General features: G+C 40.6%; 1 protein-coding gene across 1 annotated transcript; it reads left to right on the top strand.

The window, feature by feature from the left end:
* Positions 1-1445: 1445 nt before the first annotated feature.
* On the top strand, positions 1446-22235 carry LOC139456460 (golgin subfamily A member 6-like protein 22). The gene is made up of 13 exons (XM_071238188.1): positions 1446-1458; positions 2408-5770; positions 5889-5930; positions 7299-7364; positions 7704-7790; positions 9213-9287; positions 10230-10334; positions 12421-12534; positions 14384-14530; positions 16053-16178; positions 16768-16809; positions 18593-18670; positions 21691-22235. Exons 1-13 carry the CDS (start codon positions 1446-1448, stop codon positions 21696-21698), a joined length of 4266 nt encoding a protein of 1421 aa, XP_071094289.1. The 3' UTR covers positions 21699-22235.
* Positions 22236-23021: the final 786 nt, after the last annotated feature.

Here is a 23021-nt window from a genome sequence, read left to right as displayed (position 1 = left end):
GGTAGTTGTTCAAACACAGCTCGATGTGACATTGGAATCTAAGTAGTGTTGTTTTCTAAGAGGATTCCTGCCATCCAGATTGGCAGGAATCCTCTCAGAAGACAATCCTACATAGATCCCAAAAATGTTCTTTCCCCACACTCAAGCACGTGTAGAACATGTGGTGTCTCCTTGGGCAAGTGACTTTGTTCGAATTGTGCCTCTGTTCACCAACCCGGTAGGATGTGACAACAATGTAGTTGTTACCATTCTAGTGCCTAGCAAGCAGGTTGGGTTGTATACTCCCCAGGGCTAATGCATGGACTACAACACCACATAAATGAACTATTATAATTATTATTTGGGGCACGGGTGGCCCATTCGTCTAAGGCCCCGCGATTCGCTGTGCAGAGTTGCGTCCCTTGGGCACGCCAGAAACCTATGACTGTTGGTTCAAATCCCGGTTCGCCACGATTATGTTTCTAGGTTTGTCAGCACCACACCCGTGCTCGTGGGTTTCACCGAGACCTGCATCACTTCGGGCTTTCCTCCCACATTAAGCTGACACGCCCTGATATAACTGGAATATTGTTAAAAGCGGCGTTAAACCCAACTCACTCACTCACTCACTCACTCACTCATCCAGGTGAGAATATTCAGCAAACCATGCTTGTCGTAAGAGGTGACTATCGGGATCGGGTGGTCAGGCTCGGTGACTTGGTTGATGCATGTCATCGTATCCCAATTGCGTGGATCGATGATCATGATCACTGGATTGTCTCTCTGGTCCAGACTCGATTAGTTATAGACCGCAGTCATATAGCTGGAATATTACTGAGTGCAGCGTTAAACAAACAAACAAACAAACATGCAAATTTAAGCAAATCATACTCAGTAAGCATAACGGTGACGATCGAAGCTTTTTGAGTAGGGATTGTTATCGCATCGGAGGAGAAGCCGGCAAGTGATGCTGAACAATGGCGGGTATACATCGGGATCAGATATATAGAAATATGGAAATATAGTTTATGATCATAATGTGGGCAAAGAGAAAATGTTGACAATATGGACATATAGATAAATATAAATGAATAAAAAATAAGAAATGAATCAAATAAAGAAACACACACAAAACACAAACAAACAAATGAATACGAAGTTACATAAGTACTAAGATCAACAAATACAATATCATTAACACGCAATCGAATCAACACAAATACAAACAAAAAACAAAACAATGTACAACTAAAGCAACAAACTAACAAACAATCAATAAAGTTCAACTAAAACAACGAATAAACAATCAATAAAAACAAATAAACACAAAAGCGTGATGAATAATAAATGAATGTCTCAAATCAATACTAGTCATTCAACACATTCTTTGTATTCAACTATCACGTGTTTAGTACTTCCTTGAACCATACAACTTCGTACTTTCGTTTTGTGGTAGGGTCATCGCTATGGCTTCCCCAGGTAAGTGGCTGTATATAAGTGTGTGCTATGCCTGTGTACATCATCTAAACGTGCATAAAAGTATGAAAAACTTGCGCAAACTGAAGTCACACGTAACAATCTAAAACTCCGCTATGTGTGATAAGTATTGGCCGGCGTGGTGAGTCGGAAACATACTAGTAGTCCTGCACGCCATGCACAGTGAAAATGTGTGTCGAGTGGTATGCGGGTAATACCGCTGTTGGTGTGTGCGGATTGCCCTGTTAATGGAAACATGTCAGCAAAGTTGGAACCAGGTCTCACAGATCACACCATCACGGGTACCCGCGTACCCGGAGTGTTAAATTAATACAGTTATATGTACCTCAGTTGGGTGTTATGCGACAGTTACACAGGATTCAGTGTTTGATATATTACAGACAGGTTGACCTCAGTGGTATGTTATACGACAGTCACACAGGGCTCGTTGCTTTGTTTTACGTCACCGTAACACACGCATTAGTGTTCTATTGTGCACCCGTCACTCAGCGCTGCGATATGTATGCTATCATGACCTAACCGCCTACCCACAATACAGTAGCACATGAATGAGAGCATGGCGTCGCATACCTGACGCGTGACAGGTTGGACCGCCCTAGGTCTTACAATCAATAAGCGATTGAATTATACGAGTGTTGAAATTAGTATATGCGTTCGATATGACCAGTGCTTAACGCTCACTCGCTTACATCTGTAAATTTAGCGAGACCCATTGCTGGTGTTCCCCGCCGTGTTATCGCTAGAGTAATACCAACAAGGACGTATAGCTATTATCGCTCACTTACTAATAAACATGGCCACAACTTGCACTTAAATACTTCAAGATCTGTTAGTGTAATGTGATTTCTATATTTTGCATACTATTCTGCAAATATGGTATGTGTCTAAATATTGTGTGATTTGAAGTCTCATACAAGCTTTTAATACCTAGAATTTGCCGACAAAAAGCCTGAACCCGAGTCCAAAAACGATGACGATCTACGGACACAGAGAAGCGAGTTAGGGGAAAGTAGGCCTCAACTCGACTCAGAGTCAGATGAAAAGAAACGAAATGAGAAAGACGAAGGAGAAAGGCTGACACAACCCACGAAAAAACTACGTGATAAGGACGAAGAACTGGACAATACCAAGTCTCAACTCGAATCTACAAAACAAGACTTGAAAGAAAAAGAGGACGAGTTAAAGAAAAAGGGCTCAGATGGAGTACAGGAAGAAGAGAAGCTAACGCAACTTGAGAAACAACTACGTGATAAGGACGAAGAACTGAGCAATACCAAATCTCAACTCGAATCTACAAAACAAGATTTGAAAGAAAAAGAGGACGAGTTAAAGGAAAAGGGCTCAGATGGAGTACAGGAAGAAGAGAAGCTAACGCAACTTGAGAAACAACTACGTGATAAGGACGAAGAACTGAGCAATACCAAGTCTCAAGTCGAATCTACAAAACAAGATTTGAAAGAAAAAGAGGACGAGGTAAAGAAAAAGGGCTCAGATGGAGTACAGGAAGAAGAGAAGCTAACGCAACTTGAGAAACAACTACGTGATAAGGACGAAGAACTGGACAATACCAAGTCTCAACTCGAATCTACAAAACAAGATTTGAAAGAAAAAGAGGACGAGTTAAAGAAAAAGGGCTCAGATGGAGTACAGGAAGAAGAGAAGCTAACGCAACTTGAGAAACAACTACGTGATAAGGACGAAGAACTGAGCAATACCAAGTCTCAACTCGAATCTACAAAACAAGATTTGAAAGAAAAGGAGGACGAGTTAAAGAAAAAGGGCTCAGATGGAGTACAGGAAGAAGAGAAGCTAACGCAACTTGAGAAACAACTACGTGATAAGGACGAAGAACTGAGCAATACCAAGTCTCAAGTCGAATCTACAAAACAAGATTTGAAAGAAAAGGAGGACGAGTTAAAGAAAAAGGGCTCAGATGGAGTACAGGAAGAAGAGAAGCTAACGCAACTTGAGAAACAACTACGTGATAAGGACGAAGAACTGAGCAATACCAAGTCTCAACTCGAATCTACAAAACAAGATTTGAAAGAAAAAGAGGACGAGTTAAAGGAAAAGGGCTCAGATGGAGTACAGGAAGAAGAGAAGCTAACGCAACTTGAGAAACAACTACGTGATAAGGACGAAGAACTGAGCAATACCAAGTCTCAACTCGAATCTACAAAACAAGATTTGAAAGAAAAAGAGGACGAGTTAAAGGAAAAGGGCTCAGATGGAGTACAGGAAGAAGAGAAGCTAACGCAACTTGAGAAACAACTACGTGATAAGGACGAAGAACTGAGCAATACCAAATCTCAACTCGAATCTACAAAACAAGATTTGAAAGAAAAAGAGGACGAGTTAAAGGAAAAGGGCTCAGATGGAGTACAGGAAGAAGAGAAGCTAACGCAACTTGAGAAACAACTACGTGATAAGGACGAAGAACTGAGCAATACCAAGTCTCAACTCGAATCTACAAAACAAGATTTGAAAGAAAAGGAGGACGAGTTAAAGAAAAAGGGCTCAGATGGAGTACAGGAAGAAGAGAAGCTAACGCAACTTGAGAAACAACTACGTGATAAGGACGAAGAACTGAGCAATACCAAGTCTCAACTCGAATCTACAAAACAAGATTTGAAAGAAAAAGAGGACGAGTTAAAGGAAAAGGGCTCAGATGGAGTACAGGAAGAAGAGAAGCTAACGCAACTTGAGAAACAACTACGTGATAAGGACGAAGAACTGAGCAATACCAAGTCTCAACTCGAATCTACAAAACAATATTTGAAAGAAAAAGAGGACGAGTTAAAGGAAAAGGGCTCAGATGGAGTACAGGAAGAAGAGAAGCTAACGCAACTTGAGAAACAACTACGTGATAAGGACGAAGAACTGAGCAATACCAAGTCTCAACTCGAATCTACAAAACAATATTTGAAAGAAAAGGAGGACGAGTTAAAGAAAAAGGGCTCAGATGGAGTACAGGAAGAAGAGAAGCTTACGCAACTCGAGAAACAACTACGTGATAAGGACGAAGAACTGAGCAATACCAAGTCTCAACTCGAATCTACAAAACAATATTTGAAAGAAAAAGAGGACGAGTTAAAGAAAAAGGGCTCAGATGGAGTACAGGAAGAAGAGAAGCTAACGCAACTTGAGAAACAACTACGTGATAAGGACGAAGAACTGAGCAATACCAAGTCTCAACTCGAATCTGCAAAACAATATTTGAAAGAAAAAGAGGACGAGTTAAAGGAAAAGGGCTCAGATGGAGTACAGGAAGAAGAGAAGCTAACGCAACTTGAGAAACAACTACGTGATAAGGACGAAGAACTGAGCAATACCAAGTCTCAACTCGAATCTACAAAACAATATTTGAAAGAAAAAGAGGACGAGGTAAAGGAAAAGGGCTCAGATGGAGTACAGGAAGAAGAGAAGCTAACGCAACTTGAGAAACAACTACGTGATAAGGACGAAGAACTGAGCAATACCAAGTCTCAACTCGAATCTACAAAACAAGATTTGAAAGAAAAAGAGGACGAGTTAAAGGAAAAGGGCTCAGATGGAGTACAGGAAGAAGAGAAGCTAACGCAACTTGAGAAACAACTACGTGATAAGGACGAAGAACTGAGCAATACCAAGTCTCAACTCGAATCTACAAAACAAGATTTGAAAGAAAAAGAGGACGAGTTAAAGGAAAAGGGTTCAGATGGAGTACAGGAAGAAGAGAAGCTAACGCAACTTGAGAAACAACTACGTGAGAAGGACGAAGAACTGGACAATACCAAGTGTCAACTCGAATCTACAAAACAAGATTTGATAGAAAGAGAGGACGAGTTAAGGAAAAGGGAATTTGAAGGTCTACAGGAAAAAGAAGAGACACTAAAACAACTTGACAAACAACTACGTGATAAGGACGAAGAACTGGACAATACCAAGTGTCAACTCGAACCTACAAAACAAGATTTGAAAGAAAAAGAGGACGAGCTGATTGAAACGGGTCAGAGTCTAAAGGAAACGAATGATAAGCAAGAAGAACTTCAAGAACAATTACGTTGTAAGGACAGAAAACTGTGTGATAGCGAATCTAGACTCAATTCCACAAGACAACTCTTGCAAGAAGAAAATGACAAGTTAGAACAACTAAGAAAACAATTCGGTGATAAGGTCAAAGAACTGACAGAAATGAAGTCTAAGCTGAAGGCCTCAGAACAAGATTTGGGAGAAAAGGTTGGCGAGCTACTGAAACTAGATAAATCATTTTCCGAGTGCAGTTCAAGATGGAACGAGGATTGTAAAAAGAAAGGTTAGAAAACCATTAAGTCTTTCAAACATGCAAGTACGCTCTCTTAAGACATGAAATATCGTTAATTGTTCGCGAATTATGCCTTGTGTTGTTTGTAACAATTGATTATTTGTTGTAGAACAAGCCATTGAGGAAGCAAAACAACTGCGAGTGACAAAAGGTACTTGTAAACTAATTGTTGGAACGCTGAAGTATTTATTGGTTATATGTACGCCCTTTGTGTATACCAGGCACATATGGGTCCAAAGGGTGGTTGAGTGTGATAAGTGTTATCGTACACTGACAGAGTTGATCATTTTTACCAAGTCAAGACCCGACTTCTTGCTGTGATATAGCTGAAGGTGCTTTTGAAGATCATGAACTGTTTTGCGCCGTAACCGTGGTCCCGGGATTACCCCAGCGTTTATGTCGTAAGAGGCGACTGAATTGCATTGGGTTGTTGGACTTGATGACATGCTTGATTCCGTCATTGACGGATCACACATCAACCACTGCATTCCCTGACATAAACTGCCTGGCTGAAGAAAGTACATTTGTACAACAAGTTTTGATGGTGACTAAAAATTAAACAGCAACACATGGTTATTCGATTGTGATGTATTTGAAACTGGTTTGGTAGTTTTGTTTTGGACCTTAAGTTGGCAGTGTTTCGGCGACTGTTTTCAGCCAAGTAAGGTTTTGATAACATCTATTTGTAAGTTTTGGTCAAATCCCTTTTACACGTATGTTTTCTTTTGCCCAGAAGTTCAGCATTTAGATTGCGGGTTGAGGTGTTCAACTACGAACAAAATATGTCTGTTGTTTCTACTTTTAGAAAAAGCTGACGAGGTTATACTGGGATTACAGTGTGCTGGTGTTGTGGTGTTCGTGGAGTGATGATGGAGGAGTGGTGACTGCGTAGTGACTTGGGTGATGTTGGTGGAGTGGTGCGATGGCAATGTGGTGGTTTTGGTGGAGTGGTGTTGGCGGCGTGGTGTTGGAAGTGTGGTAGCAGTGTGGGTGGAGTTGGTGAAGATGGTGTTGGTGGAGTGGTTGCAGTGTGGTGGTCATGTGGTGTTAGTGGTGGGTGTTCGAGGAGTGCTGGCAGTGTGGTGGTGTAGGTGATGTTGGCGGTGTTGGTGGTATTGGTGGAGTGGTGTCAGTGTGGTAGTGTATGTGGTGTAGTGGTGTCAGTGGTGTCAGTGTGTCGGTGTACTTGTGTTTGCGTAGTGGTGTCATTGTGTTGGTGTAGTGGTGTTTGTGTAATGGTGTTGTTGGAATGGTGGCAGTGTGTTTGTGTAATGGTATAGTGGTGTTTGTGTAATGGTGTTGTTGGAGTGGTGGCAGTGTGTTGGTGTAGTGGTGTAGTGGTGTTTGTGTAATGGTGTTGTTGGAGTGGTGGCAGTGTGTTGGTGTAGTGGTATAGTGGTGTTTGTGTAATGGTGTTGTTGGAGTGGTGGCAGTGTGTTGGTGTAGTGATGTCAGTTCAGTGGTGGAGTGGTGGTGTAGCGGATATACTGATTAATACTGATTAAATATTGTGCTTCAGCTCGACTGCAGTGGCGACACGCTTTTCGACTGACATGCGACCAGCATTGGAAATTTAGAGTTCTAGGTGCTTATTGACACCGTCGCAGACACGTGATTTTGGTCCGTATCTGCAATATCATGACGATAAATTTATGGTTGATTAAATATTAGGGATGTAAATACTAACTCCTGATCTAACTAGTGATGAATCATAGTTGCACATGCCTGATGGCGATATATGAGATAAACTTACTCTGTTTAGAAACATATGAAGGCTTTTCTTTTGACATGAAGTGATAATCAGTACAGCATGCGACGGTTTCAGTTCAGACATGCGATGGTAAACAGTACAGCCTGTGACGACTTTTCTTTTGACATGCAATGGTAATCTGTACATCATGTGACTGTATTTGTTTGCCCACAGCTGTGGTCAGTGCTCAGTGCGAAGAAGTTAAGGGCCAACTGACCAACATGTCTCGTAAGCATGAGTCGGATCGGAAACATCTTCAGGGTAAATATTCACTTTCAATATATTCTCCTAAAGTAGTTCTCTACGCGCTCAGATGATGATGATGATGGTTATAACAATATTATTAATAATAATTAAAAAAAAATATAAAAAATAAAATAATATAAAACAAGGCATTCCACAGTTTTCTAAAACGAGCCAAGGATGTGGGACATAATCTCAATGTCAGTGTTGATTTTGTTGATGGTTCTGTACTGCTGGACGATACAGAAATGAGTGTCAACCAAGCGAAGTGCCATATCAAGTCGGCCCAGACTCAGTTTTTCAAGGAGAGGATTTCTGAACAACCACTGCATCGAGTTTATGTGTAGTGTGTTGAGAAGGTCAGCAATCCTGCAGAGTCCTTCGCTTGGATGAAGTCGTCTGGGCTGAAAAGTGAAACTGAAAGCTTTCTGTTTGCTGCTCAGGATCAGTCACTTCCAACTCGAAACGGTCAATGTGTGATTTTGCATCAAAATGTGAATATGAAATGTAGATTATGTAATGAATTTAATGAGACAGTCAAACAAAGTGGGGAGTTTTCACATTCTCCGAAAAGTTCCGGGTGGGTTTGGCTTGGCAGCGCTTCCTGGGAGAAGTCCCATTCGCCGTTTGGGCTGCGTGTAGAGGGGACAAGGGCCCTGAGCTGATAATGAGCCTAAACACCCTGACTGTGCCAGCATCACCCAAACCCTCTTTGCTGCATTTTTTATTTTAATCTGTAAATAATAAAAATAATGATAATAATAATGTGAGCGGTATAGAATTCCACAAAAAAGCGACAGCAACACTAAAAAGACTTTGAGCCAACAGTCTTGAACTACGATTTTGGAACTTGCAGGAAAAAAATTTCCAAAAGCCTGGGCTTTATAAACATTCACGACAACTGAACAACTTTTTGTGCCAAGTCTTAAAACATTACGCAGGTCCTAAGCTCAACAGTTGAAGACCTCAAATAGGTCCAATCTAATCTAACTTTTTTTAAAGCAGCCAATGGAATAGGTTCCTTGAATGTATAGTCCAAGATATTCTTTTCTGAAAATCACATTTGATTATAAGCACACCCCACTGGATTGAAAGGAAATCTTGACATTTGGTGTTTTTTTATTTCATTCTGTACGTCAGCAGTTTATTCGTTATTTGATTCTTGGATTAAGTGAAAATAAACAAAATAAACCTCATACAAGAACATTGTATATTTGACTTACCTGAATCACCGCAAAAGGGACCAGCACAAGAGTTATATCCACTCTTTTGTTTCTGTATATAATATCAACGTTATAGTTGATCATGATATCCTATCGTGTGGTAGAACTTGCATCAATAGGATTTCAGGCCATCAGAAAACTGTGTGTCGACTGGCTGTTACCTACACACAGGTACAAAGCATAGTGGTTCACGGGGTTGTTGCAATCACTATTTCAGATGAGATTGACAGTCAGAATGTCCAGCTGTCTGCTGCTAGGACGGGATGGCAGACACAAGAAGCAAAGTGGACAGGTAAACACTTGCAATATTTCATGTGTCTTGGAGAGAACTCCCCAATGTCTACTCTGAGAGAACTACATAAAAATCAGCATAATTATTAACTTTTCTACGTTGTGATGAGATCAGTTTTTGTTTATCAAAGGAATTATTATAATTATGTATCAAACATTATGTAACCTTTTTGGTCACTAACACAGGTTGACTGTGCCGACCTGGTGCTTTCATATTGTAGCTATTGGGGCCTGACGTTAATATTGTAAAAGTTGAAGCCTGATGTTAATACTGTGTCGGTTGGCGCATAAATGTTTGAGGTTTGATGTTAATATTGTGACGGTTGAGGCCTGATGTTAATATTGTAAAAGATGAACCCGGATGTTAATACTGTGACGGTTGACGCATAAATGTTTGAGGTTTGATGTTAATATTGTGGCGGTTGAGGTCTGGTGTTAATATTTTGGCGGTTGAGGCCTGGTGTTAATATTTTGGCGGTTGAGGTCGGGTGTTAATATTTTGGCGGTTGAGGTCGGGTGTTAATATTTTGGCGGTTGAGGCTTGATCCTCATAGTGTAGGCGTTGAGGCCTGATGATGGTATTGGTACGGCTGAGGATGTTGAAACTGTAGTGGTTGAGGCCTGATGTTATTATGTAACTGTTGAAGTCTGAGTTAGTATTGTGTTGGTTGAGGAATGATGTTAGTATTGTTACTGTTGAGGTCTGAGTTACTATTATAGTGGTTGAGGAATGGTGTTAGTATTGTTACTGTTGAGGTCTGAGTTACTATTATAGTGGTTGAGGAATGGTGTTAGTATTGTTACTGTTGAGGTCTGAGTTACTAGTATAGTGGTTGAGGAATGGTGTTAGTATTGTTGCGGTTTTGGCATGATGTTAATATTGTAGCAGTTGAGGCAAAAGAGAATTGTTTTTGTCAACTGATGCATAATATTCTGGTTACAGATCGCATTGAGCAGGTAGAAGTGGAGAAAGCAGAACTTACATATAAAGTGACCCAATGTGAGCTGCAATTGAAGGAACGGGAAGGTTCTGTGCAGATAGCTAAAGGTAGGAGTAGACGAGACCTGAACACGCTTAGCTAAAGGTAGAAGAAGAACAGACAAGAACACACAACTAAAGGGGGGAGTAGACAAGACTAGAACGCACAGCTAAAGGTGGGAGCAGGCAAGACTAGAATACACAGCTAAAGGTGGCAGTAGGCAAGACTAGAATACACAGATAAAAGTGGGAGTAGACAAGACTAGAACACACAGCTAAAGTGGGAGTAGACAAGACAAGAACACACAACTAAAGTGGGAGTAGACAAGACCAGAACACACAGCTAAAGGTGGGAGTAGACAAGACTAGAATACACAGCTAAAGGCTGGAGTAGACAAGACCAGAATACACAGCTAAAGGTGGGAGTAGGCAAGACTAGAACACACAGCTAAAGGTGGGAGTAGACAAGACAAGAATACACAGCTAAATGTGGCAGTAGGCAAGACTAGAATACACAGATAAAAGTGGGAGTAGACAAGACTAGAACACACAGCTAAAGTGGGAGTAGACAAGACCAGAACACACAGCTAAAGTGGGAGTAGACAAGACAAGAACACACAACTAAAGGGGGGAGTAGACAAGACCAGAACACACAGCTAAAGGTGGGAGTAGACAAGACTAGAATACACAGCTAAATGTGGCAGTAGGCAAGACTAGAATACACAGATAAAAGTGGGAGTAGACAAGACTAGAACACACAGCTAAAGTGGGAGTAGACAAGACAAGAACACACAACTAAAGTGGGAGTAGACAAGACTAGAATACACAGCTAAATGTGGGAGTAGGCAAGACTAGAACACACAACTAAAGGTGGGAGTAGGCAAGACTAGAATACACAGATAAAAGTGGGAGTAGACAAGACCAGAACACACAGCTAAAGGTGGGAGTAGGCAAGACTAGAACACACAACTAAAGGTGGGAGAAGACAAGACGAGAATACACAGCTAAATGTGGGAGTAGACAAGACCAGAACACACAGCTAAAGGTGGGAGAAGACAAGACTAGAATACACAGCTAAAGGTGGGAGTAGACAAGACAAGAACACACAACTAAAGGTGGGAGAAGACAAGACTAGAATACACAGCTAAATGTGGGAGTAGGCAAGACTAGAACACACAACTAAAGGTGGGAGAAGACAAGACGAGAATACACAGCTAAATGTGGGAGTAGACAAGACCAGAACACACAGCTAAAGGTGGGAGAAGACAAGACTAGAATACACAGCTAAAGGTGGGAGTAGACAAGACAAGAACACACAACTAAAGGTGGGAGAAGACAAGACTAGAATACACAGCTAAAGGTGGGAGTAGACAAGACAAGAACACACAACTAAAGGTGGGAGAAGACAAGACTAGAATACACAGCTAAAGGTGGGAGTAGGCAAGACTAGAACACACAGCTAAAGGTGGGAGTAGACAAGACGAGAACGCACAGCTAAAGGTGGGAGTAGGCAAGACCAGAACACACAGCTAAAGGTGGGAGTAGACAATACTAGAACACACAGCTTAAGGTGGGAGTAGGCAAGACTAGAGAGCAGACGAGGTTAGAACACACTTAGCGAACGGCAGGAACAGACGTGATTAGAACACAATTAGCTAACGGTAGGAACAGACGAGATTAGAACACACTTAGCTAAAGAAAGGAACAGACGAGATTAGAACACACCTAGCTAAAGGTAGGAACACGCTTGTAATGTGTTTCAGAACGGGTATTCTCTTACGCTTGTAATGTATTTCAGCACGTGTATTTCACTCACGTTTGTAATGTGTTTCAGCACGTGTATTTCACTCACGCTTGTAATGTGTTTCAGCACAGGTATTCTCTTACGCTTGTAATGTGTTTCAGCACAGGTATTTCACTCACGTTTGTAATGTGTTTCAGCACGTGTATTTCACAAACGCTTGTAATGTGTTTCAGCACGTGTATTCTCTTACGCTTGTAATGTGTTTCAGCACGTGTATTTCACAAACGCTTGTAATGTGTTTCAGCACGGGTATTCTCATACACTTGTAATGTGTTTCAGCACGGTTATTTCACAAACGCTTGTAATGTGTTTCAGCACGTGTATTTCACTCACGCTTGTAATGTGTTTCAGCGTGGGTTCAGAGGCTTAGTGAACAATGCGGGGCGAACGAGAGGAATCTGGAGGAGCTCGCCCGGACCAAGACAACTCTCCATGAGACTGAAGCACAATACCAAGACATCCTCGGTAAGTCATGGTCAGCATTAGTGAAACGGCTTTAACGTCGAGTTAAAGAATATTTCACTTACACAGCAACGTGTTCATGTATGTGTCCGTTGTACTCGTCCGGACGCATGCTGTTTGTTTTGTAGTCCTAGCCCACTGGGATACAATGTCGAAGGTCACATGGATACCCTATTCAGACACAGTATACTCCGAGCAGCCCAGTCTTTGTTTCATCTCCTCCCTATCGATCACCAGGAGGGCATTGAACCCTCGGCATTCCGCTCTTTGGGCTGACGTTGTTTCCGCTCGACCACGGAGGTGGCCATAAGAAAAACGTTTCAGTGCTTCATCGCTACGCCTAGCAATAATGACGAAATGATGAAAAGTACAATCATTATTTATCTACCATTCTCTTTGGCATATTTTTTTTCTGTTGAATAATATCTGCCCTTGTTCTAAATACAGCATGTTATCTCGACATATATCTAGAGCATCCCTCCCTTAAACTCACACATTAAAGATGTTTGGTCTTCCCTTCATTTGTTGGAATATTTGTCTCCTTTATTTCTATACTGCATGATCACTATTTTGAACCAGATACACATTACAGGATATTTCCTCATATCAGACATTGCATACTATACGTGATGTCATAGATACATTATTACTTGACACTTTTGATGAATTGTTTTCAAATAGATATTTGTGTGTTGAAAAAAGAATTAGGTATATGTATACTTTGTGTATATACTTTCAGTCCCACACAAGTCCGATTTAGACAGTAGAGATAAAATTCGAATGTAAATAATGTCAGCTTGTATTCATAATAGTTAAAAAGCATATCAACACCAAATATCAAGGGAAACGAGACGATCTGGCTGTAGTTGTCAGACTAAAGTTTATATTTTGTTATGAAGTTAAATTTCTTTCAATATTGGAAACACTATTTCTGTTATGTAACCGAATAACAAGACTTTTCACAGTGAAAAGTGGAATTATGCATGTCGTATTGAATCTGTGTATTGGACACAGTGTTTCAAAAAGCTACAGTTAACGCTATTGTGTTGCGTATCATTCTCATACTGGTGGGGGCACGGGTGACCCAGTCGTCTAAGGTGCTGCGATTCGCTTTCCAGAGTTGCGTCCCTTCGGCACGCCAGAAACCTATGATTGTGGGTTCGAATCCCGGTTCGCCCCGATTATGTTTCTAGGTTTGTCAGCACCATACCCGTGCTCGTGAGTTTCACCGAAGTGGTAAACGTCTGAGACTTGCATCACTTCGGGCTCTCCTCCCACATTAAGCTGACACGCCGTGATATAACTGGAATACTGTTAAAAGCGGCGTTAAACCAAACTCACTCACTCACTCTAATACTGGTCGTCTCTGACGCCAAGTTATAGTCTTACAATATTGTACACGTACACGTGTAGGTGAGGTGAGGTGAGGTGAAATGGGGTTTAACGTCGCGTCCTAGATTATTGCACTTATATAGCGACGTGCATGTACGTGTGTGTGTTTGTGTGGCTGCTTGTACTAGTCCGGACTGATGCCGATTTATAAGCGCTAGCTTACTTAGATACTCGGCTACAGTTTAACATAAATACCCCACTCAGAAACAGTATACGGACTCCCAGCCGACCAGTCCTTGTTTTAGCCCCTTAATGCAGAGCGCCAGACTGGGTAACAACAAGTACCATCTTTAAACGTCTTTTGGTATGACGCGGCCGGGGATTGAACCCCGGACGCTCTGTCTCCGGGCGAACGCTCTACCACTAGACCACGGAGGCGGTCACGTACACGTGTAAGCCCCATCGTATGTAAGTGAGTGGCACACATGAACATTTCCACAATGGACTTGCACATTTTCAGGAAAGTTGCAAAAGGAGCAACACGATGCTGTTCAGCTGCACCTGAAGCTTGACAGTGAGAGACGACTCAATGCCGCCTTGTCCAACACGGTCCAACGAGAAGCCGGGGACGTCAGACAAGAACAGGAGAGGATAGCCTTACTTAAAGGTAACTTCTTTATTGACAACGTAGAGACAATTTACCCTTGCTTGACAGCCGTAGAAGGATCTTTACCGAAGCGTCGCCTTTACAGTAAATAAAGTTGTTATCCATAAAATGTCTTTACTTTGTCATCCGTCAATTTCTAACTGATGCCTATCAAACAATTCAACTTCTTTTTGTGATAAGTTGTATAGCCATAAAAGGTTATCCCTTATTCACTTAAAAAAGGTCCATTCTGTCGAGGCGAACTGACGGTCGGCAGTCAGACACATAATTATATATTTCTCATGTGATGAATAGTGTTACAGATACGATGAACCTTTGTGACGTACTCTGAGTGTGAGCCAACGTACACCTGGGTGCCCTAAGTCTTGGAGCCAAAATGTTACTTTATAATCGTTGAAACTCTACCCCTACCCAAAACGGAGAAACAAATCGAGTTACTTCCCTTCACCAATTCATTCGGTTAAACATCGGTTCATTTCAGGAACTCAATGATGCTCATGCGAGATGAGAAAGTTACCTAAGATGTGTTCCAATTGATATATTCGCGGACTCCATGAAATGTGTACCCTGCCTGTGAGTCGTATCCATGGAAATTAATTGCCCGCTCCTTAAGGGAGATTTATTGAAAAAATATTTTAAAACATGTCAAATAGTCTTTTTAAAAAGTACATATTCACAACTAAAATGTCATATATGATTTCATTGTCATCTAATAAGCAACAATCAAACTATAAGGGGTGCAGCTCCGAGTGGTCTATTCTCCCTGAAGAAAATGATAAATCGCAAAGAACAATGCAGAACGAAGCATGATTCATTTCACGATAAAACATTGTTCTATCATGGCGTCATTACTGGAGATTTGAACATGCGCTCGCAACTTGATGACGTTGTAAATTGGACGAGATTAATTTTGAGAGGGAAATGTCTAGTGAGTTGTTCCCATAGATGTAGCTGGGCAACTCAGAAAACCGCCATGGCATAACGATCGCATCCGAAAGTGGGCGACATATGTCAGTATGTATTAGGGGAAGAGAAACATATAATCGCCGTAAAAATTATGGGAAATGCCAAACTTAGCCCCCCTGTTCCTAAAATGGACCTGTTCGACATTGCCGAGGTCGGTTTGTATTTAGGGAGTCATCATTATTTAAATACGGGTAAATATTTTCAAAGCTTTTACCTTTCATTAACATCCTCAAAGAGGCTGTACATAATTTTGATATCTCATACAAGAAATAAACGACTCGTGGTAGTACAATAAAACACTGCAGGGAGAATAAACCACGCGGAGCTTCATAGTTTATTCTTCCTGCAGTGTTTTATTGTACGATAAACAACTCCCACACGTCGTTTATTTCATAAATCATGAAAACTGTAGTGATACAGGTTGTGTAGATGGTATTTTCAAAGATTGTGTTATGATGAGTACATATATTGGGTCTGTGTCGTGATACTGATATCACGATGGACTTGTTACGATGTCAATTGGGTAACCATGTTTGTGTATTTTGTTGTCTGTCAGACGAGATTGAAAGAGCTCAGCAGGCTTTGAGGGACGCATATCGCCGTAATGAAGAGAAGTGTGAAGAACTGAAGACGAATGTATCTGAAAAAAGGAAACTCATGACGCATTCACTGAATCTCAGACGTAGGTGTACCTGGTATATATAACACGTATGTCTAATGAGTGAGTGAGTTAGTTTTAACGCCGCTTCATGCAGGAGGACCGCCTCCGTGGTCTAGTGGTAGAGCCACACAAACACAGACACGTACATGCAGGTCGCTATATAAGTGCAATAATCTTGGATGCGACGTTAAACCCAATTTCACTTCACCTCATGCGGGAGGAAATGGATGAGCATGAGTTTACGCCGCTTTTAGTAGTATTCAAGCAATATCACGGCGGGGGACACCGGAAAATGGGCTTCACAAATTGTACCCATGTGGGGAATCGAACCCGGTCCTTGGACGTGACGAGCCAACGCTTTAACCACTAAGCTACACCACCGCCCCTGAAGTGAAGCATGGAGATATTTACAATGGAGTCCCCCTGTAAACTTCTTCGTTATATCAATGACAGTTAACCTTCTTTTGAAATATCTGTGTATTCAGCATGTAGACTTTTCATCGTGTTCAAAATATTCAGACATGCGTAAATGTCTGAATCGTTACTTTATATCAAATAATATGATTGTGACGAAACAAAAGATGAATGAATGACTTCATTTATTATGTAGGCCAGCTGGACGCTGTGAAAGAGGACAAGGAGCGACTCCGAGGCAAGTGACCATCTTTACACTTGTGTCTGTAGGAATCTGTGCCTCAACACTTGACAGTATTTTTTCCGTCTCAGAGGCGAATATATACATATAATGCCAGTGAAAGCCATATGCTCAGCTTATTGTACGTGTGTTGTGTGAGTTCACATTACAGTGAGATACAGCCTAGTGTATGTTGTTTAACTACATGTCAGAGTGATTAGATGAAGTCTATTGTGTGTTGTGTGACTACATGTTACAGTGAGACACAGCCTATTGTGTGTTGTGCGTCTACATGTTACAATGAAATACAGCCTATTGTTTGTTGTGTGACAGCATGTTACAGTGAGATGCAGTCTACTGTTTGTTGTGTGACAGCATGTTACAGTGAGATGCAGTCTATTGTGTGTTGTGTGACAGCATGTTACAGTGAGATGAAGTCTATTGTGTGTTGTGTGACTACATGTTACAGTGAGACACAGCCTATTGTTTGTTGTGTGACAGCATGTTACAGTGAGATACAGTCTATTGTGTGTTGTGGGACGTCATGTTACAAGTAGATACAGTCTAGTGTGTGTTTTGTGACTACATGTTACAGTGAGATACAGTCTAGTGTGTGTTGTGTGACATGTTACAGAGACATACAGTCTATTGTGTGTTGTGTGACTTCATGTTACAGTGAGATACATTCTAGCGTGTGTTGTGTGACAGCATATTAAAGTGAGATGCAGTCTACTGTGTGTTGTGTGACAGCATGTTACAGTGAGATACAGCCTAATGTGTGTTGTGGGACGTCATGTTACAAAGCGATACAGTCTAGTGTGTGGTGTGTGACATGTTACAAAGACATACAGTCTATTGTGTGTTGTGTGACTTCATGTTACAGTGAGATACAGTCTATTGTGTGTTGTGTGACAGCATGTTACAGTGAGATGCAGTCTATGGTGTGTTGTGTGACGTCATGTTAGAAAGAGATACAGTCTTGTGTGTGTTGTGTGACATGTTACAGAGACATACAGTCTATTGTGTTTTGTGTGACTTCATGTTACAGTGAGATACATTCTATTGTGTGTTGTGTGACAGCATGTTACAGTGAGATGCAGTCTATTGTGTGTTGTGTGACAGCATGTTACAGTGAGATGCAGTCTATTGTTTGTTGTGTGACGTCATGTTACAAGGAGATACAGTCTAGTTTGTGTTGTGTGACTACGTGTTACAGAGAGATGCAGTCTATTGTGTGTTGTGTGACGTCATGTTACAAAGAGATACAGTCTATTGTGTGTTGTGTGACGTCATGTTACAAAGAGATACAGTCTAGTGTGTGTTGTGTGACGTCATGTTACAAAGAGATACAGTCTAGTGTGTGTTGTGTGACGTCATGTTAAAAAGACATACAGTTTATTGTGTTTGTGTGATGTCATGTTACAAAGAGATACTGTCTAGTGTGTGTTGTGTGACAGCATGTTACATAGAGATGCAGTCTATTGTGTGTTCTGTGACGTCATGTTACAAAGAGATACAGTCTAGTGTGTGTTGTGTGACGTCATGTTACAAAGAGATACAGTCTAGTGTGTGTTGTGTGACGTCATGTTACAAAGAGATACAGTCTAGTGTGTGTTGTGTTACGTCATGTTACAAAGAGATAGTCTAGTGTGTGTTGTGTGACGTCATGTTACAAAGAGATACAGTCTATTGTATGTTGTGTGACGTCATGTTACAGTGAGATGTAGTCTGTTATGTATTGTATTACTATATGTTACAGTAGGATACAGCGTATTTACTGTTGTGGACCTTCATGTTTCAGTGAAATGCAATCACCTGGAATTCGAGTTAGTTCAGTCACCGCAACATTCACCTCCCAACGAAAGAAACGGCGGAAATGGCAAGTATATTTAATGGCTAACTCCACTCCCTAAATCGTTGAAACAAACTGTTCTGTACAGTCCATGTCTATATATTTATCTAAAGAAAAATGCATCTGTAACTGCGGATCTCAACCGCATATCTTGCAGACAATGGGTGGGGAATGGGTGGGCTAATTCCAGGGACATGTTGCCCTGAATCAGGAATGGGCTAGCCTATTCCAGGATTGGGTGGGCTGTAACCAGGATTGGGATTTGACTCGGCCAGAAATGGGTAGTGTTAGATCAGGAAGTGGTGGATGTTCTTCAGCAATGACTTTGCTCTACTGAAAAATGGGTTATCTTATTGCGGGATTGGGGTGGTCTGGACCGCGAATGGATTGGCCCAAACCAGGAACGAGTTAGCCTAAACTCAGAACACATTAGCCTACCTACAAGGTATGAGGGTGTCCATAGTTCCAGATCCAGACCTAGCTGTATACGCCCTGGACCAACTGTCACCTTGTCATCACTCACCAGACTTCTGGACCCGACGGGATGCAGAACACTGATGTCTATAATAGAAGAGTCATTGCACCTTACATATCACTGGTCTTCCGCCATTTGATATTTTTTCAACGTTGGTATCTGTCGAAACGTCGATCCTCGCATGATCGGGATCGATATCTTTCCTTTTGAGTTTACATGCAGAAATGTCAAACACACATTTGAGATCTCAGCTATGACCTTTATAAACCCCTTCACTGGTTGAATGGAAATCCCCCTTTCTGGAACTAAAAGGGCAATTTAATCCTTATTAATAAATTTCTGGCAAAATCACTAAACTCGTGTGTTGAAGTAGGTGTCAAATTAACGGAAGCATCACAACTGCACAAACATATGGCGGCCGAGAGGGGACATGGCTTTATCAACTTAAATTACGTCCGAGAAAGCGAAAAACACGAGACGAGAAAGCGAAAACGAAAGCGATAGAGCGAGTAAGCGATACCCATGATGCCGTAAACTAAAAACGATTTTACTGATTTTCAGTGATCTATTCCTGTAAATTTTACAGCTCTTTTGCCTTAGTTACAACCACTTTGAAGTAGATAAATTTGTTAGATATAGATACAGAATGCAGTCTCTTTTGCATACACACATGTGGTTGCTTTGTAGTATTGTAGTAAATTAGCAATAATCACATACAGTACAACACAAAAGTTTATTACTTTATTTCGCAATAACTATACAGAAAGTCCACTGATTATTTGCGATTTCTTGAGAAATTTAATTTACCCTTTTGTGAAAGTTACTAGTTTTATTGACCCCGGGCGTCGACATCAGCGTTGTATAGAACGGCAAGTTGTATCCCTAAACGATAAAACATGGTCTAGGAACCTTTTGAATGTATTTCGATATTCATCTTTTAATTGTATTCATAATACCACCCCTTTAATCTAAATACTGACACTTTAAAAGGACTACATATCATAAGTACAGTAGACTGAACTGGAAAAAATATTGAAAGACAATGTTTATATAAATTGTACATTGATAAATAATAGACAAGTACTACGAGCCACTGTTTGTACAGATAAAAAAAAAAGGTAAATTAGCACTTTATGAAATTTTAAGATCATTAGATGAACTTGGGTGCTTGTCTTATGACATATTCAATAAAATATTTGATGTAAAGATTAAGCCTATTTTATTATACGGTGTAGATATTTGGGGCACCAATACATTTGATCCACTTGAGAAAATTCAGAATTATGCATGTAAAAGATTTCTTGGTTTACCGTCACAAACTCCAAATGCTATGGATGTGGGAGAATGTGGTAGATATCCGTTATATGTTGATCTATTTGTGCAATGTATAAAATATTGGCTAAGATTAATACACAGATGATAGAATATAAAAAGGTGGTATAATATGTTAAAACACTTAGATGAATGTGATAGGAGAAATTGGGTAACAAATGTTAGAGAATCTTTATGTTTGATAGGTCTTGGAGAAGTCTTGTTCTCTCAAGGTGTTGGTATTATTGATATTTCAATAAGTATGATTAAACTTAGATTAAGAAATATTTCTTTTCAAGAGTGGCAAGCAAAATTAAGAGAAAGTACAAGATTCGATAGTTACAGTAAATACAAATTTTCATTAAATGCTGAACCATATGTGTATTGCAAAACATATTTAATGCATAGAAGATACTCAGCTCTTTTAACAACTGGAGGTGCAAACATTTACATAAATGTTGGAAGATGGAAAATTGTTGAAAAAAGTAAACGAATCTGTCAGAATTATAATTTAAATGAGTTAGAGGATGAATTCCACTTAATAATGAAATGCCCATGTTTTAATGATTTGAGAAATCTTTTTGTACCAAAGAAATATTTAAGGAAATGCATATCCAAATGTTTTGTTAATTTAAAGAATGATTATGATCCAGCTATAGTAGAAAACTTGCTAAAATTCTGTAAGGCTTCACTTGTGAGGAGAGCATGTTATCATTAATTACTGTACACTATGTTATCATTGAATATATAAGTATGATGAACCGCCATCACCTTGGTGGAAAATTTGTATTTGTGTATACTTTGTATACTTTGTATATGGGCCTGAGGCCTCAAGTACAAATAAACGGATTGGATAGTGTTAAAAACACCTACACCTGTACAGTTATTATATTTTAGTGAATAGTGAGGAAATTTCAACATTCCTTCCATGGGTTTAATCTTGAATGAGACTGGTAAAAAGCTCAGCTCTCTTTAATGAAGAAGAAGCACTTCAGCCCATATTAATGAAGGAAACAACAAAAGGCGATAAAGCGAGTCCCCTCTCGACCACCATAGCCACTATACATGGAAGTTCTGATTAACAAATTCAAATGGATTCCAGCACTGCCACTGTAACACTGTAACACTGTAACACACGGATTCTGAGTACGTTAGTAACCTGATTACAACAGTAATGAGTACGTACTTGGCTATCGTGAAGAGTATTCGTGATGTGTAGCCAGCAGTATCTCTTTAGGGTTTTACTTTATTTCTCTTGTAGGTTCTTGAGGGAATATGGACGACAGCTTTACCAACTGACGGGCGTGTGCCATGTGGTTTTACAACTTTTGAGGTACAATCGAGCATGCTCTCTCTCTATGAAGACTTCGACTCTCACTCAAAAGTTGTTTGATCAAGGTTACACCATTCAAGGCCTTCAAAGCGTTTTATGGCAGCCATGCGGAGGACATTTGACGCATCAGTGACAAAAAGTATCTCCATTACAAGACCCTATTTTGACTTGTACCATACGTTCCCATGTTTTCAGGTGAACCTTAGCTTTGCCTTTGCATGTGTTTGTGACAGGTGCAGGATACACTTACCTTTTCGCGAACACCTGGTATATCCACCATTTGATTCATAAACTCATGGTCATGGTAAAGCCAGAATTGAACAACCCACTCTGCTTTTAGCAGAGATGTTAAATGATTATGGAATGAATTTTGGCGCTTTCATGTACTTACAGAATAACATCATATTTCATTCTTCGTAGGCGTCCTCAATGTGTTATTCAGAAAACATACAATTTCGGTTTTGTTAAATAAAAGGTCCTGCTCATGATCATTGTTGTGACATTTCATTGCTTCTTGATATTAGCTATACGAGTCTGCTGTGATGCATGCAAGTCAATGAAGTATGCAACATGCCCAGAGAGTGTAACATTGCCCTCCTTGCTGCGCCTTGAGCTTACTGCTTTACGTACGAACAATATGTACATACCCTACAATAATAAACACTCAGATAATGGAACACTATAACGACCAGCTGATGTATCTGGACACGTAAGTGTATATATACACTATAATGTTCAAGTCAGTGAAGCATTAGAGGTGAGGTGAGGTGAAATGGGGTTTAACGTCGCGTCCAAGATTATTGCACTTATATAGCGACGTGCATGTACGTGTGTGTGTTTGTGTGGCTGCTTGTACTAGTCCGGACTCATGCCGATTTATAGTGCTAGCTCACTGAGATACCATGCTGCAGTTTAACTTGAATGCCCCACTCAGACACAGTATACTGACTCCGAGAAGACCAGTCCTTGTTTTAGCCTCTTAATGCCGAGCGCCAGACAGGGTAACAACAAGTACCAAGTTTTAACGTCTTTTGGTATGACGCGGCCGGGGATCGAACCCCGGACCTTCCGCTCTCCGGGCGGACGCTCTACCACTAGACCACGGAGGCGGTTGTGAAGCATTGGACATATCCATATTTCGGTATTACCCTGGTTGTCTTTATCGGAGGGATTATCTACCAACAATTTATAAAAATCCCCAAATATTAAAAAGACTATGGACTCCGGACTGACCACAACAACCCAACAATCCCAACTAA

Source organism: Haliotis cracherodii, unplaced genomic scaffold (genome assembly GCF_022045235.1).
Source record: "Haliotis cracherodii isolate W230 unplaced genomic scaffold, xgHalCrac1.p SCAF_1, whole genome shotgun sequence".
NCBI lineage: Eukaryota > Metazoa > Mollusca > Gastropoda > Lepetellida > Haliotidae > Haliotis > Haliotis cracherodii.
Note: the sequence above shows the minus strand (reverse complement) of the source record. Positions and strands in the feature narration are given on the sequence as shown.

Bases quoted from the DNA above. Each gene is read 5' to 3' on its own strand.
- LOC139456460 (XM_071238188.1), top strand. The intron at 9,288-10,229 runs GTAAACACTTGC...TTCTGGTTACAG, and splicing joins ACAAGAAGCAAAGTGGACAG to ATCGCATTGAGCAGGTAGAA. The intron at 12,535-14,383 runs GTAAGTCATGGT...GCACATTTTCAG, and splicing joins ACAATACCAAGACATCCTCG to GAAAGTTGCAAAAGGAGCAA.